Genomic DNA, 16,064 nt, shown 5'->3' with positions numbered 1-16,064 from the left:
GAGTCCCAAACGGCTTTGTACTCCCTAAATAGTGTGCTAACTAGCTATGAACGTTTAGAAATTCTAGCCTCTACAGCCAAACAGTGCATCATTCATCGAGTATGAATGTGGCTGAGTCCCAAATGACTATTTCTTAGCTGTATGTTGCACCGTTGAGGATCCAGTATTTAAATTCCTACTTAGTGCACTTTGTAGGGAGCAGGGAGCCATTTGAGATTCAGCCCCAGCATGAGAAGAGGTTCGCTGCTGGATTGGTGCTAAATAAGCCTTGTGACCAATTTGGTGACCAAAAAGTACTTATAAAGCAAAAGTTTTTGCACTGAACAGTGATATGTTCATTGTTATACAACAAAAAGTTTTTAAAAACTTATGAAATTACCGTAATATACAGCGATGGGTGACCAAATGCTCTCGATGGTTGCTTGGCAACGATACCTTACTCTAAAGGAACTACATTTCTTAGCGGGATTCTTGTTAATGTCGATTATTATTAATAATTTTCTGAAAGATTGTGTATTAAATCATATTTCATGTTGGCCGCCATTATATAAACGCAATAAGCCACTTGTGGCTGTGCGTTACTGTGATTTTATCACAGAAAGGGAGTTTTAGGCACTCTGCTTCGCGTCGTGCAGTAAATCGTGACTTATTGCTTCAGTAAACACTTAAAGAACCCTTTGCATGATTAGCTAAAGGGTTCTTTTCATTGTGAAAGCGTTCTTCAGATTGATGGAGAATGTGTTTTATATGGTTCTATATAGAACCTTTTTGACAAGGGTTCTATACAGCACTAAAAAGGGTTCTTCTATTGTTACAAGCTTGACATCATAACAATAGAATAACTCTTTTTAGTTGTCAAAAAGGTTCTATATAGAACCATCTACAGCACATTCTCCATCAATCTGAGGAACCCTTTCACCATGCAAAGAAACCATTTAATCATGCAAAGGGTTCTTTGAGTGTTTATGGTTCCATATAAACTAATCGATTATTGATAAAGAGCCAATTTTCACACAAAACATCAGCCCCTGGACGAGCATCAGACCTTACGCTGACACAGAGTTGAGGCTAACGTTGCCTTCAACCTCCAGGATGTCAATCTGCTGAAGCAGGAAATAACGGTGGTTGTAGGTGAACATCTGGATGCCGTTGACCATGATCCTGTAGCACTGAGTGTCACAGACGATGGTCACCTGAAAAGGATGGTCTAATTTTAGTAAAAGCTCACACGAACGTTTCCATGAGACACAGATATAAGGAACTATTCATGCCATGTAATCTGGGTTATCTGGCCTATGAAAATGCACTATGAGCTAATATGTGGACTGCATCATGAGAAGGTTTTGACCTTAGATCTCTGGTACACATCAGGGGACTTCTTATCATTGATGAATAGGATTACGTTTGCAGAACTGACTATATGAATGAGTGGTGTGGGGGAAAGACTCCAATTTTGAATTCCAGTAAACATCAGTGAGGCTCACTATACTATTATATATACCACATACTGTATATAAAATATGCATCATAGTCCAAGAAACGTAGGTTAATCCCCGTGCACTGCCACAGGCCTAAAGGTACAAGATTGTTCAGTGTACTGAACACGCTTTGGGCAGCTTCCAAAAAGCTGTTGAGTTGAATTTGTTCCCTCAATGAACAAAAGTGCAGACAAAATTCAGGCTTCAAAACATGCTGAAAGTCCATTCCTGGTAGAGGAATGCAGGACATGCAGGAAAAATAGTCCTGAAAGAAAACTTACAGATTTACCACTATATGGAAGCCCATTCCTGCCTGGATATAAAGGATAAAAGGATAAAAGAGGATAAAAAATTGCCTATGATTATTTTCCTGCTGTTCCTGGCAGCAGCATATCAAAAATAGTGACTTAGCTGCTTGAAATAATAACTTATTTTCTCAAAATGTTGATTAAATATAATTAAAAAATGATGTATTTTCTGAAAATATTGGCTTAGTATCAGCAATAGTTATTTTCTCATTATTTCAAGAGATTAGGTAAATATTTTGAAAAAATCAATAATTATTTCATGATATTAAGTCATTATTATGAGGAAATAAGTCATTATTTTGAGATATTAAGTCAATATTTCAAGAATTATGTTGAAAATATGCAATATTTTGAAATAATTACTTATTTTCTCAAAATGTTGAGTTAATATCTTAAGAAATCTTAAGTAATTAAGTTAATATCTTAAGAAATCTTAAGTAATTAGAAATAATTACTTTCTTGAAATTTACCTCATTATTTCAAAATATAGAAATATAAATCAATATTTAAAGAAAATAAGGGATTAAGTCAATATTTCAAGCAGTATGTCAAAAAGCCTATCTTGAAATAATTATTTTCTCAAAATTTACCCCATTATTTCAAAATATTACGTCAATTTTCCAAGAATATAAGGGATTAATTTGAGGTACTAAGTCAATATTTTGCAAAAATAGTTTATTACTTTGAGATAGTAAGTCATGTTTTAAAGAAAGTATGTTATTATTTTGAGATTTTAAGTCAACATTTCAAGAAAACAAGTAAATGCTTTGAGATATTAAGTCAATATATTTCAAAAATGTATAATTATTTCAAGATATCAGGTCAATATTTAGAAAAAAAATTATTATTTCAAGATATTCAGTCAGTATAATGAGAAAAAGTCATTATTTTGAGATATAAAGTCAATATCTTCAAGCAGAATGTCAAAATCACTTCATATCTTGAAATAATTATGTTTTTGAAATTTACCTCATTATTTCAAAGTATTAAGTCAATATTTCAGGAAAATGAATTTATTTTGAGATGTTAAGTCAACATTTCAAGAAAATAAGTAAATATTTTATGATATTAAGTCAGTATTTTGACATGCAGCTAGACAGTTTTTTCTCCTCTACTTGGCAGGAATGAGCTTCTATAATGTTACCTTTATTAACAGTACATAAAACCCAGAAGACACACATAGGTGTAGCTGGATTTGTGTTGTAGGCGTTACGACCCCTGGTTCCTATCACCACCACTGTAAAGGAATCAGCAAGTTTCTCTACAATTAACCATTTCACAGTAAAACACTCTGAATTACTTCATACCTGAACCACTGAATTCTACAGAAATTCTGAAACAGTTATGGAGTTTCCCTTTAACTAAACACGCCTTAAGCCAACTGTGTGATGATTCAGGCCTGCAGTTAGCATGATGGTGACTGGAGTGCGTAAGCTGTCAGTACATATTATCTACAGACACAGCACGGTGTGCCTGATGGACAGTGTTTAGTGGAAATTAGTGTCATTTTGATTTTTTGCCGAATTATTTTGTTAAATTGAGCTGAAGTGAACTGAACTGAAGTGAAATGGAAGATAGTTTACTGCGTCTTTCTGAGCTGGAGGGTGGTTTGTGAGTGGAGCCCATTAGCAGACAGTTTGTTTTCAGTACCGAGAAGGGCTGGCCTCTGTAGAAGGGCATGCCCCCCGTCTTCTCCTCAGGACCCCACCTATCCTGCAGCAGGCTGTTGCGCACCACTGCGTTTTCACTGAACCGCGGGTTGAAGTGGAACGCAAGGCCAGAGTTAAAGCGCAGGTTGATGCAGAACCTAAAAAGAAAGGCAGAAACTTCAGCCATTTATCCATATTATTTAGCATAGTTATTATAATTATGATGTGCATTTCAATGGTCAATTTTAAGTCTATACAAAACTTTTCTAAATAGAACCGTGAACACTCGAAGAACCCTTTGCATGATTAAAGGGTCCTTTGCACGGTGAAAGGGTTCTTTGGCTTGATGGAGAATGTGTTCTCTACAGTTCTATATAGAATCTGTTTAAAAATGGTTCTATATAGCACCAAAATGGTTCTTCTATCATCACAAGCTTGACATTGTAAAAATAGGAACCGTTTTTGGTGCTATATAGAACCATTTTTAAAAAAGACTCTATGTAGAACCACCTGCAGCACATTCTCCATCAGTCTGAAGAACCCTTTCACCATGCCAAGGACGCTCTGCATGATGATCAGTGTTCATGGTTCTATATAGAACCATTTTCTTTACTAAAGAACCATTTGAAGAACCATTTTTAAGAGCGTATATAAGCAAAAATGCACAGTACTGTGCAAAAGTCAGAGACCACCCTTTATTTATTGAACCAAAATGGCCATTAAGCACAAGTTATTCATTTTTCAGGGTTAGAAAAAAAAAACCAGGGATATTTTTCCACACCTCCGAAGTTCAGTCTTAGAAGTCGGTTGTATTTTTCTGCTTGTCATGATCCAAATAATCCCAAACTTATTCAGTGATGTTAAGGTCTGGACTCCAGGGAGGTCAGTCAATTGTTCTGAGAACACCAGCAGCTTCTTTGTTTGATGTGTCCGTCTCCTTTTCCCAGTAAGGGCTTCTTGACAGCTGCACATCCTTTCAGACCCATAGCGCTGAGTCGTCTTCTCACAGGCGAAGGATGGACAGAAACACCTGTGGATGTTTTCAGATCTGAAGCAGCTTGATTTTCTCCTCTCTCTCAAAGATGAAAGCTTTAAGTGCTGTTTATCCAATGGGGCCGTTTTGGTGTCTACCAGGTCTTCCAGGTGGTTGTTAGGAGTCTCATTTTCTTTGTAGCATTTAATCATCAACTTTAGTTCTGAAAACACGTGGACTGTCTTATATCTAGTCAGAAATAAATCCTGAAAAATGAATAACTCATATTTTGAACCATAGCTAGTAGCTATTTGCTACTTTGTAAGTCTTTGCATTGCTAATGGAATCTACTGCGAGCACCTGTCTGCATCGTGGTTGATAAAACCCTGGACGATGATCGTTTTTCCAGGGTAAAGTCCACCTTGCATGATTGTTTTGTACGGCATAGCCTGTGAATATGAAAAACAACATGACAGACATTTCCACAAATATGTTTGAATCCTTTCTACATCATTCGACACACAAAGAGTGCATGCATTACTGTATAATGTGCATAAAACAACCTAAAATACTTTCAATCTTGCAAACCAAGAAACGCTTAGCACAGCTGGAACAGCTGTTAGAGCTCTAGCTCTAGTGCACTAAGGGACATGTAGTTCTTACGTAATTTTGTGGAGGGCTGTATGGAGGAGGTGCCTGCAACGAAAGAAAACAGAGGATCTTTTTAAAGAGCCAATCAAAATAACCTACACAACTTTGACAAACGTTCTAATCCCTTAAAGGGTCCATATCCTACATTTTTCTGTATTTTGTCTTTTCCTTTTTCTCCTGACGTCCACCTATAACATTTGTGTGAATTTATGCACCAAAAACAGTCATAATTCATTTTTACTTGACCATCTTCCAACCTTTCTTCATCGCATACAAATAAAACAGGCTGTTTTTGTTACTGTGCCTTTAAGACAGATATGAAAATGAGGTCTGTTCTGATTGGCTGCTCTGTATTGTGCCTCATTCATAAAGCAGTCTGAGCTGAAACACTACTTATATCTTCAGGGTGCATGGGCGGGGCTAAACTGCTCTAGCCTTAGTTAATGAATACATGTAAATGGATTTGTTGTTGTGACATCACGAAAAGAGTGAATTTAAAGTAGCGTGTTTTTGGTAGTTTACACACCAATCAGGCATAACATTATGACCACCTCCTTGTTTCTACTCTCATTGTCCATTTTATCAGCTCCACTTACTACATAGGTGCACTTTGTAGTTCTACAGTTACAGACTGTAGTCCATCTGTTTCTCTGATACTTTGTTAGCCCCCTTTTACCCTGTTCTTCAGTGGTCAGGACCCCCATGGACCCTCACAGAGCAGGTACTATTTGGGTGGTGGATCATTCTCAGCACTGCAGTAACACTGACATGGTGGCGGTGTGTTAGTGTGTGTTGTGCTGGTCTGAGTAGATCAGACACAGCAGTGCTGCTGGAGTTTTTAAACACCTCAGAGTCACTGCTGGACTGAGAATAGTCCACCAACCAAAAATATCCAGCCAACAGCGTCCTGTGGGCAGCGTCCTGTGACCACTGATGAAGGACTAGAGGATGACCAACACAAACTGTGCAGCAGCAGATGAGCTATCGTCTCTGACTTTACATCTACAAGGTAGGCCGACAAGGTAGGAGTGTCTAATAGAGTGGACAGTGAGTGGACACAGTGTTTAAAACTCCAGCAGCACTGCTGTGTCTGATCCACTCATACCAGTGCAACACACACTAACACACCACCACCACATCAGTGTTACTGCAGTGCTGAGAATGATCCACCACCCAAATAGTACCTGCTCTGTGAGGGTCCATGGGGGTCCTGACCACTGAAGAACAGGGTAAAAGGGGGCTAACAAAGTATCAGAGAAACAGATGGACTACAGTCTGTAACTGTAGAACTACAAAGTGCACCTATATAGTAAGTGGAGCTGATAAAATGGACAATAAGCATAGAAACAGGGAGGTGGTCATAATGTTATGCCTGATCGGTGTATATACCTACTGGAAATTTGTTTTTCCATGGTACGGGCCCTTTAAACCCTAAAGGTTCCACACTCTATAACTACAGTACATGACTTGGATAGCAGTTTCATAGTAGTGCAGTTTGATGGGTTAAACCAGGGACACCACAAGCAGCAGAGACATCAAATTAAATGTATGTAAAACTTAATAAAAACTTAACTATAACTAGCTCAAGTGCAATATTTCAAAAAGGTTTGACCCTCATTAAGGGCTGTGTCATGTGAAAGTCAGCGTAGACCCACCTGGGACAGGCCTGCAAAGTGCTGCTTTTGTAGGGCCCGTGGTTTACGACCGGATGCTTTGCTTTGGCCCCTCTGCCCCTGCAAGTGAAGGTCTTTCTTGTCATGATGCCAAACTGGCCATCACATTTAAACGTATTTTTTGTTCATTTTTACCCAAATCTTCTCCTCATTTAGTTGTTGCCAGATCCCACCCGCAAGCTAGGTCTTCCCCTATTCCCTGCTGAAAATATCCATAGAAACCATTAAGTGTTTCTGTTGGTTCCTGATGGTTTTGTCATGTGTTTTGGCTTTTATGATGGGACGATATTGCAGTGTAAAGGATCCTAATGGTTTATAAGTTGAACAATGGCTGATTCTAAATGCATCTGATGGTTTCCTAATGGGATCTAAAGGTCTTCTACAGGAAACTTGTGGTCTCTATTGGAAACCATTAAGCCAATTCCCATTAAGTTTTAGTCTTAATGGCTTCTAATGGTCCTTTTTCAGCAGGGTTGACACACAATGTCACTGCAAAAGTGAAGCACCTGCACATTCGCAGAAAGATGCCGCAAACACTGACTGAGAGGCTCTAGTCCTACCCAGCTGTGGCAGTGAGCAGCCTTAAAGGCAGAGCAGCCTGTCAGTTGATATTCGTGGCACCTTCTTTCAACAGCCATGCTAAGCAGAAGGGGCTAACTACTGCCAGGGAAGTGAGACATGAGGGTGCTGAGGGTCCTGCAGCACCCCCTACTGTCAGGGGTTACTGTTAACTGCAACTGCTAAATGTCATTAAAAATATAGTACTTAAAGATCTTTAAAATGTTTTATATGTTTAAGAGCTTCTGAACTTGAGTTACAGGAGTTTAAAATGGCACCCCATGTATGTTTATGACGTCAGTGAGCACAACCAGCCAATGAGCTGCTCCGCTCGCCCACCAATCAGCACTCAGTAGCAGTAATGCCAGCATTTGCTGTAAGGAAACATACAGGTGAGTTTTCTTTGCTTTTTTAGTGAAATACATTCCTCTACTTTCTGAAATGAAAAGAAAGTTCTGTGCGAGTGATTAGGAAACTGTTTTAACTTTTCATTTTTAGCCGTTTAGTTTCATTCACCCCCGTTCATTGAGGACTCGCTCGTGGGCGCCCTCTGCTGTTTTGCAGTCATGTTTTTGATATAACGGGGGAAATAGGAAGAGGCCGCTCCTCATAAACCGGCTCTGGTGACGCAGCTAACTTAAGCTAACTTTCTGTATTTGCAACTTAGCTAACTTAAGCTAATGTTCCCATGCTGGTCTAAGGTGGTTTAAGCTATGCTGCTTAAAACTTAGAGCACAACTTAAAATCCTTCTCTTGTCACTGCTAACCGCTCATTTCTGTTCGTTAGCTCGCAATTGACCAGGATCACACTAAACTATAGAGGGACAGATAAATAAGACAATTTCTTCCCACTGAGAGAGCAGGGCAAATCATATTTTGGATTTCTGACCCTGGAATTCAAACTAGCAATCTTCTGACAGCAGGCTGCCAGTTTTAAGTACTCATTTTAAAATGTCCTCATCAACTTTGGGGAAACCCCTGCGCTGCCATCTTAACTGCTGTTCCATTACTTTAACTCCCAAAAACATAGTGGCCAATAAGCAATAGCCACAAAATACTTTGAAATACAATTTCAATACAATTACAATTTCATAAGAATAACATTCATTTTTCTAAACTGGGATTCATGTAGCAAACTATCTATTATACATGACTGCTGATACAATTTCATCATTCTGCTAACTTGCTAGTTAGCAAACTAAGGCTACACGGCTAGCAGCAACAAAAATAAAGGCCACGGTTTTAAACCAAGGCTTCTAGCTACACAAAGCAATTATTCACAAAATCTATGTTCATTTTCTTCAGATTTTCCAAAAAAACTAAGTATTACAAAGTTTGCCTGGTTAGCTGGCTAGCTGGTTAGCTCACTGAAGCCAACCTAGCTGAGGGCCAAGTGCATTCTGAGTGAATGTTCCACTCCTCGCTGTTCCCTCCTCCTCTTGTACTGTACTGGCAGTACCGTACTGCACTCCAAACTGAAACTGAATTCAAAACATGAAGTGTGCGATAATCATACAGGCCTACCTGGTATAGAAAGCCAAGTTGTGGGACACAGGAGGTCTGCTGGACACAGGAGGTCTATAGATAGGGAACATCACATTTATAGTACAGTTGTGGTTGGTGTTAACTTCAAGATTAAAGGTAAACGTTCAAGCCATAATCTCAAAACCTCCCACATATTTGCTTGGGCAGTTACTCACAGCTGGGTTCTGGAAAGCAATGGAGTCAATCTCTACACCCCCATCCACTGAGAGCGCATTCACGCGGGAAACAGGGAGACGGTGCAAGTATTCCATGAAATGGGCTCCATTTACGATTATCTGAAACAGTTTCGCAATAAAAAAAGATTCAGTTACATTGAGTGTGTTTACACGACCCAAATTACCTGATTATTCAAATGGTCACGTAAACAGCCTACTCTGATTTCTTAGATCAGAGTAAGGTCTATAAATCCGATTAAGAAATACAATGAGAGCTGGATTTTAGCACAGTAATCAGATTTCTCAGTGCATGTAAACTCTTACTCTGATTTCTTTCGGATATGTGTGTAAACAGGCCGCTGTACCGGAAATAAGTAAGCTGCGTTTAACACAGCACCCGTAAGACGGCAACAAAAAAAATTTGGAGCGATGCTGAAACCAGCTACATTAAATATCCTTCATCTTCTAGATGATGTATGTTCATATTTTCAGGTAAACTGGCGCAGTGTTTAAAAAAAACTGCAGCATTTTGAGTTTTGCGTTAAGTTTACATCATGTCTTCTTCTGTGAGTTTATTGGCTGGTTTCAGAGCAGAAATCTGATTAATGATTACCCGACTCATGTAGACCTGGAGTTTTCCCACTATCTGATTTCTCAAGTGTATGTAAACGTGTTGATCGGATTACACTCACTAATGATAGAGGAGCAATAAACGTGTATTTTACAGAAAATTACACAGAAGCCTCAACAACTAAAAATAATATCAGCTTTATTTACTCTTTCCCTTTATTACAGCTTTCATCCTTTTCAGGAGACTCAGTTTCAGTTTCTCAAAGAAATCTTTTCCACGCCTCCAAAGTTCAGTCGAAGAAGTTGGTTGCATTTTGTGCTTCTAATGATCTGAGTGAACCCAGACTCCTTCAAACATACGCTTGAGTAGAAAATATAATGTGCAAATTCATCTGAATGTCCTGAATATACATAAATGAGTAAATGGAGCTGGTCACTATGCGTTTGTAGAGAAGTAGACGCTGCTTTCTAACCGTGTAGGAGTCACGGTTGACCAGGAAGGTGAGGATGAAGCCGGACCCTCGGGGCAGCGGCATCTGGCGGCTCCGTTCCTCCGTGCCCCAGGATGAATTCTGCAGAGTGTTGCAAACCACGAATCCCGAGTTTCTGCTGTAGCGTGGGTTGAAGTGGAGGGCTATGTCGGCTGACCCCACAGTACCGCATTGAAAATTCACATGAAACCTGTCAATACAATTCAAAAATACCATTGACTTAAATATGACAGACCAGGGGTCAGTTTAACACCTTAAACATCTCCAGGCTTATTTTGCAATATTATCCAGTATGAATCACTTATTAGCTACTTTGAAACTTTTATGTATGATATATTATTATGAAAGTGATTAATAGAAGCTTGACTGGTCCTTAAAAGTTGATCTAAAATAAAAACTGACCTTTCTCTTGTTTGTTTCTCTAGTTTATGCCCCTGGTCATATTAAGCACGTTTCATCTTGTCATAGCATTTAAAAGACAAAATTATTTTTTGTGTCTTATGAGCTTTGATTATCGCTGCTGTCGGAAGAAAACCTCATATCCATTTTTTTGTCAGTTTTCAGTTTTTGACCTAATTTGAAAATGCTTGTTGCTTTTTATATTGTGTGTAAATTTAATGAAGAATGGACAAAAAAAACAGCTATCATATCCCAGGGGGTTGCTTGGTGGTTGCCAGACAGTTGCTATGATACCCCTGATGGTTGCTAGGGAGTTGCTATGTGGTTACAATGGTATCCCGGATGGTTCCTAGGTTGTTGTTAGGGGGTTACTATGGTATCCCAGGTGGTAACTAGTGTTTCCAGGTGGTTGCGATATCCCAGGTGGTTATTAGGGTGTTGATAGGTGGTTACTATGGTATCCCAGGCGTTTGCTAAAGTGTTGCTAGACAGTTGCTTTGATATCCCAGGTGGTTGCTAAGGTGCTGCTAGGCAGTTGCTATGGTATCCCAGGTATTTGCTAAAGTGTTGCTAGACAGTTGCTTTGATATCCCAGGTGGTTGCTAAGGTGTTGCTAGGCAGTTGCTATAGTATCCCAAATAAAAAGCATAATAGCATTAAACAATCACTGTATGGTCAGGACATTTGGTTCTGAACCCTGGCCCTGTAGTACCCTTCCCTGCTCTAACACGCCTAATCCAACAAACAGGCCGATTAAAGATGCAACTGCTGAGATGAGCTGCGTTTCAAAGCCTTGGCCGCAGGTAGTGCGGGGTCCTCGGTAGGACTGTCTTATGAAGACTCCCCCTTAGTAGCCTACTGGTCACACAAATGGAACAGTCCTAATGAGGCTGCGTGATGACATCACCAGAGCGACATGAAACTCGAGAGGGAACTGGTGAGAGAAAATGGAGCCTGTTGCATTGAGTTCGTTGCTTTTTCATTTCTTCACGGAAATGCAGGAGATGTTCTTATGTACTACGATAAACTACATGCATACAAATACTTCTAAATAAAATACGATATATGGATGATATACTATATGTGGACGGATGATCTTATTAATCAGTCATTTTACACTGTATAAGGTGACGAAGACAAATTCAAGTACATGAACAACATTTTAAAACAAGCTCTACTCCAACGGCTCTGTTTTCTGTCATTTTGCGTCGTTCATGCGCAGAGAACTGTGGGTAACAAAGGCCTGGAAGGATACATCTGTCCTCGAAATCACTCAGAACGTAGGCTGCATTTCTAAGCTGTATACGAAGGGTTTCACTTTGGAACGGCCTGCTATGACGTAGCGGCTGAGAAATGCGGCCTACCTCGGCTGCAGCCTAGACTTTGACAGGCAGCTGCGATAAGTTTGTGGCTAGCTAGCTAGCTATGATACTAAGGCTAGGCTACAGCCTCTCCAGTGTGCCATGCAGACACAAAACTGTCAGGCAAGCAGACACACCTCTTTCTCCAGATTCATCAGATGTTGGTCTTCCACCTCATTTGAAGGCCTGGGGCAGCCACAGGGAGGTTTTTTCCAGTCGTATGCAAACGTTTGAACACTCCCAGTCAAATGAATGGTTCTTCTGCCAACTTTAGTGCATGATTTCTATTTTTTTGCTGAGTTTAACATAAAAATAAGTGTGTTCTCTGTAGAGGATGTTTTCACTTAGAAAATAAACAAACCATGCAGGGAACATGAAATATCAGCAGAATATTGGTGAGAGTGGACAATTGAAAGGTCAAATGTTTCTAGAGGCAAAGGGCAAAAAAGTTGACAAACCCACCTTTGTGCACTGTTACCGTGGGGCTCGTATTAATGATGTTAACTTCTGAAAACATTTTATATTTCTTTTTTTATTGTTACGTCAATTATTTTTTCACTGATTTTTATGACAAAGTGCCATCACAGGTCCGCTACACACCACTGGCCCCCCTCACTATAGGTCCAAGGCCCACCAAGGGGTGCTTCGCGGCCCACTTGTGGTCCTCAGCCCAGTGGTTGAACCCGTGCTCTAATGGTTTCAAGTGAGTGGATGGCTAGTAACCGTAAGTTATACATGTTTAGCAACAGCTCAGTGTTCCATAGAAATGGCTTAGCATCACCTTAGCAACCACTCGGGATAAACAGGATATCTAGAGTTGGTTCTGACCTCCCTGGGGCTCTAAGCAAAATTCTGCAAAGGGCCCTGCTGCTGGACGTGTGAGCCATGTAAATCATTTGCAATTGCCGCTAGGGTTGCCACCTTCCCAGGATTTTCCTAGATTGTCCTGGAATTTGGTCGTCTGTCCAAAAAATGAATCCATCCCTGGACATAATGTCCTGAATTTCAAGCGTTTTCACAAGCATTTTCATTTTCTAAGGACGTTTCGACTGCTGCTTTTTATTGTTTATTTATTATTTCTGAGAATTATAATGTGAAAAAACACACTTAAAAAAGATGGTTCTTCAAGGGTTCTTTAGCAAAGAAAATGGTTCTATATAGAACCTTGAACACTCAAAGAACCCTTTGCATGATTAAATGATTCTTTGCACTGTGAAAGCCTTCTTCAGCTTGATGGAGAATGTGCTCTAGATGAAAAGGGTTCTACATAGTGCCAAAAAAGGGTACTTGTTCTGTAACAAACTTGACATTATGATAATAGCAGAACCCTTTTTGGTTCTATATAGAACCATTTTCTTTATTCACTGCATCAACAGTGCATAATATAGCTAAAAATATTCATTTGGAATTCAGCCACATCCATTTTTGACAAATACTGCACTCTTAGGCTGTAGAGGCTAGTATTTCAAAACTTACTCAGCTAGCACACTATTTAGGGAGTACGGAGCCGTTTGAGACTCAGCCTGGGTTTGATGCCAATTCTGACTGAAACTCAGACATTTGAAAAGTGTAAGCCATTCAAGTGACATTCTTTAGATTTTTCTGCCGCAGCTTTACAACGAATCAAATCTTAAGTACTTAAGTACTCAAGCCTGTGATATTAATGATGGAGTTGTTTAGGCTGTTAGCTATCTTATAGCCTGTTAGCCAGCTGACCAGCCTAGTTCTAGTTAAGAAACTAACTTGTCAGCCCCTCAGTTTAAACAAAAAACAGGTTTCTACATCATCAGTACACTCAGTGATCCATGCGAGCAGCATTACAGTCAAAGACATTAACAGCACAAGGGCTTTTTTTGTGATGTGACACAGTAATACACAGTTCAGTTGTTGTGAGGTGGTCATAGGTGTGCATACATCGCGTATTTTACATTGCCTTCAAACATTTGGCTTCTTAGACGTTCTCCTTAAATAGCTCAGCCCAGTGGTGGTAATAAAAACCAGACATGCTCCCCCACAGAAAGTTATTATCTGAAATGGTTATAAATACACTGACTGATGTCTGAGACATTGCTTTGCAGTGGTTTTGGGATAAAGTTTTGTCCTAAAATGCATGTTTTTCATGGGGGGAGGGGGACATGCAGGGTGTTCTAAGGCAAAATAGTCCCCAAAGAAAACATATTTTTCTATATCGACCACTATTTTACTATAATCGACATGAATCAGAGGACATGTGTGATTTCGCTGGTGGTTTTGGAAATAAATAAGTAAATAAAAAGGCTATTTTTGTGTTGTAGACATCGTGACTGCTGGTTCTTATCACCACCACTATCAGCAACTATGAGTCGGTGAGTATCTCCGCACATTAGACTGATCGGAATGATCTTGTTTACACCTCATTGCAGAAAGCACAAGTCTGGAAAAATGCTAATTCATAATATCTCAATATCTGAACGCTGAACATTCCAGACATCTAGCTGGGCAAATTTCCCTTTGTCATAAGGAAGGGATATCATGTTATGGTTTGCATTAAGATTTGCATACTGGCCAAGCCGGTATTGTGCAGCTCACCTCTCCGCTCCTGGGAGGACTCTGCCAGTCAGAGTGATGGTCTTCCCTTCATACAGGCCTCCCTGGATGCAGCCCGTAAAGGGGAGTCTCTAAATAGGGAGAAACAATTCAGAACGAAGTCTTAGCGTGCATGTACAAGCGTGTCCTGCACAAGAACCTTTAGGAATGTGGTCACTGTGGAGAGTCGAGCTGCTCAAGTAAGCTCATATACCACAAACCAAAACAGATCGCATCTTAAATGGAAATGGTGTATTAAAGTGCTCACCGGATGCAGGTAAGGTTGTTGGTAGGCCATCTGGATACAGTGCAGGACGGTCAAGAACAGAGAGCCACTGGTCACAAACCGCTATGGAGCTGGCTTTGTTCAAACACCTCACAGGTGCACTGTAAGTTTCGATTTACCTGGCAAACGCTGGGTGTTTCTGCAAGCCTTGTTATCATATTACAGTTGCTTGTGGAAACACACCTGTGACTCTCTGCAACCAGAGGATTGAGTTAATGATCAACACACACAACATATCCACAGCAACAGCAACGGGTCACACTTTATTTTATGGTCCCCTATAGCTTATCTAGAAATGCTCCAGCGTTTGAGTTGTGGAACCTTTACTGTATGAGGAAATCATGATTTTTTGTATTGATAATGACAATTAATAGAAAATGTAAAAGAAAATGTAAATAAAATTGCATTTTGTTGCCATGTGGCAACAGCATGTGGCAGTGGAACTGCAAACTGCAACCCACGGGAATAAACCAACGCACTAATATAGATGTGTGAATAATTACATTGATAAAATCATCAACTTGGAATGTAGAGAAGTTATGAACATTATTACTGGATCACTGTATGCATTGCAGATTGCGGCTCCAGTGTTGTAGGCTTACGAATTACGGCAACAATCAAGTTTTTTACATTTTTTATAGAACTGATAGCATCTGAGCTGGTTTCATTTATGAAGAAATGAAACCAACTTCCTACAGACCGGTTGCTGTGTACTAATATTGGATTTGACATATAGATGTGAGACCTCACCATTTGTCTAAAAACAGAAACTCACTCTGCAATTTGATGGTGTGTGATCAGAAAAATGTGTACCAGGCTTTAGTTTCCCAAAAGCAAAGAAAAAATTACGTTGTAACACAAAAAGGAAAAGAAAGTCATCAGCTGGGTTTCCATCTGCATATTATTAAGCATATTTTGACATATTGAATAAAAATGACCTGACAAAACATGACAGAAGGCAGCAGGTAGCAGTGGACCGAAGAAGAAATGGAAATGTACCTTTATCTTATCGAAGAAGAACACTTAATAGTGCTTCCACTGGTTAACAGAAGGTGCCTGAGACTGATTTTGAGACATTTTATTATGTCAGTGAGTTGACCTTTGTGCTCTAAGGGTGTGAAATACAGCCATAACATAAAGCATAACAGCATAGAGAAGTTACACAATGTTAAAGATTTATCTGTAATCTCGCTTCAGGTGTTTTTATAAAGGTGAATATAGTCTAATTTGGAAATGTAGTCTAATTTGCATATATTTTTTGAAGTTTAATTCCAACTACTAGATAAAAACCTGGCTATTGTTGCCAAATGGCAACACTATGCAGTAAAGGCTTAAATTAGCAGTACAGTATTTTTCTAAGCTCTATCTGCTGCATCTGTAGCACACGGTCAGTTAGCATGGA

General features: G+C 39.6%; 1 protein-coding gene across 3 annotated transcripts; it reads right to left on the bottom strand.

The window, feature by feature from the left end:
- Positions 1–888: 888 nt before the first annotated feature.
- Positions 889–15,775, bottom strand: LOC118824824 (galectin-9-like). Of its 3 annotated transcripts, none has more exons than XM_036595247.1 (11): positions 15,662–15,775; positions 14,645–14,855; positions 14,380–14,468; positions 10,034–10,241; positions 8,991–9,110; positions 8,815–8,868; positions 6,715–6,792; positions 5,072–5,104; positions 4,769–4,857; positions 3,437–3,593; positions 889–1,193 (listed from the first exon to the last, which is right to left on the bottom strand). In XM_036595247.1, exons 2-11 carry the CDS (start codon positions 14,672–14,674, stop codon positions 1,047–1,049), a joined length of 1,005 nt encoding a protein of 334 aa, XP_036451140.1. In that variant the 5' UTR covers positions 14,675–14,855; positions 15,662–15,775; the 3' UTR covers positions 889–1,046. The 3 variants fall into 3 exon arrangements, with proteins under 3 accessions (XP_036451140.1, XP_036451142.1, XP_036451143.1); XM_036595249.1 differs by lacking the exon at positions 15,662–15,775 and adding an exon at positions 15,438–15,642; XM_036595250.1 differs by lacking the exon at positions 6,715–6,792.
- Positions 15,776–16,064: the final 289 nt, after the last annotated feature.

This window comes from Colossoma macropomum, unplaced genomic scaffold, assembly GCF_904425465.1.
Source record: "Colossoma macropomum unplaced genomic scaffold, Colossoma_macropomum, whole genome shotgun sequence".
In the NCBI taxonomy this organism is placed as follows: Eukaryota; Metazoa; Chordata; class Actinopteri; order Characiformes; family Serrasalmidae; genus Colossoma; species Colossoma macropomum.
This window is presented reverse-complemented; position numbering and strand designations above follow the sequence as displayed.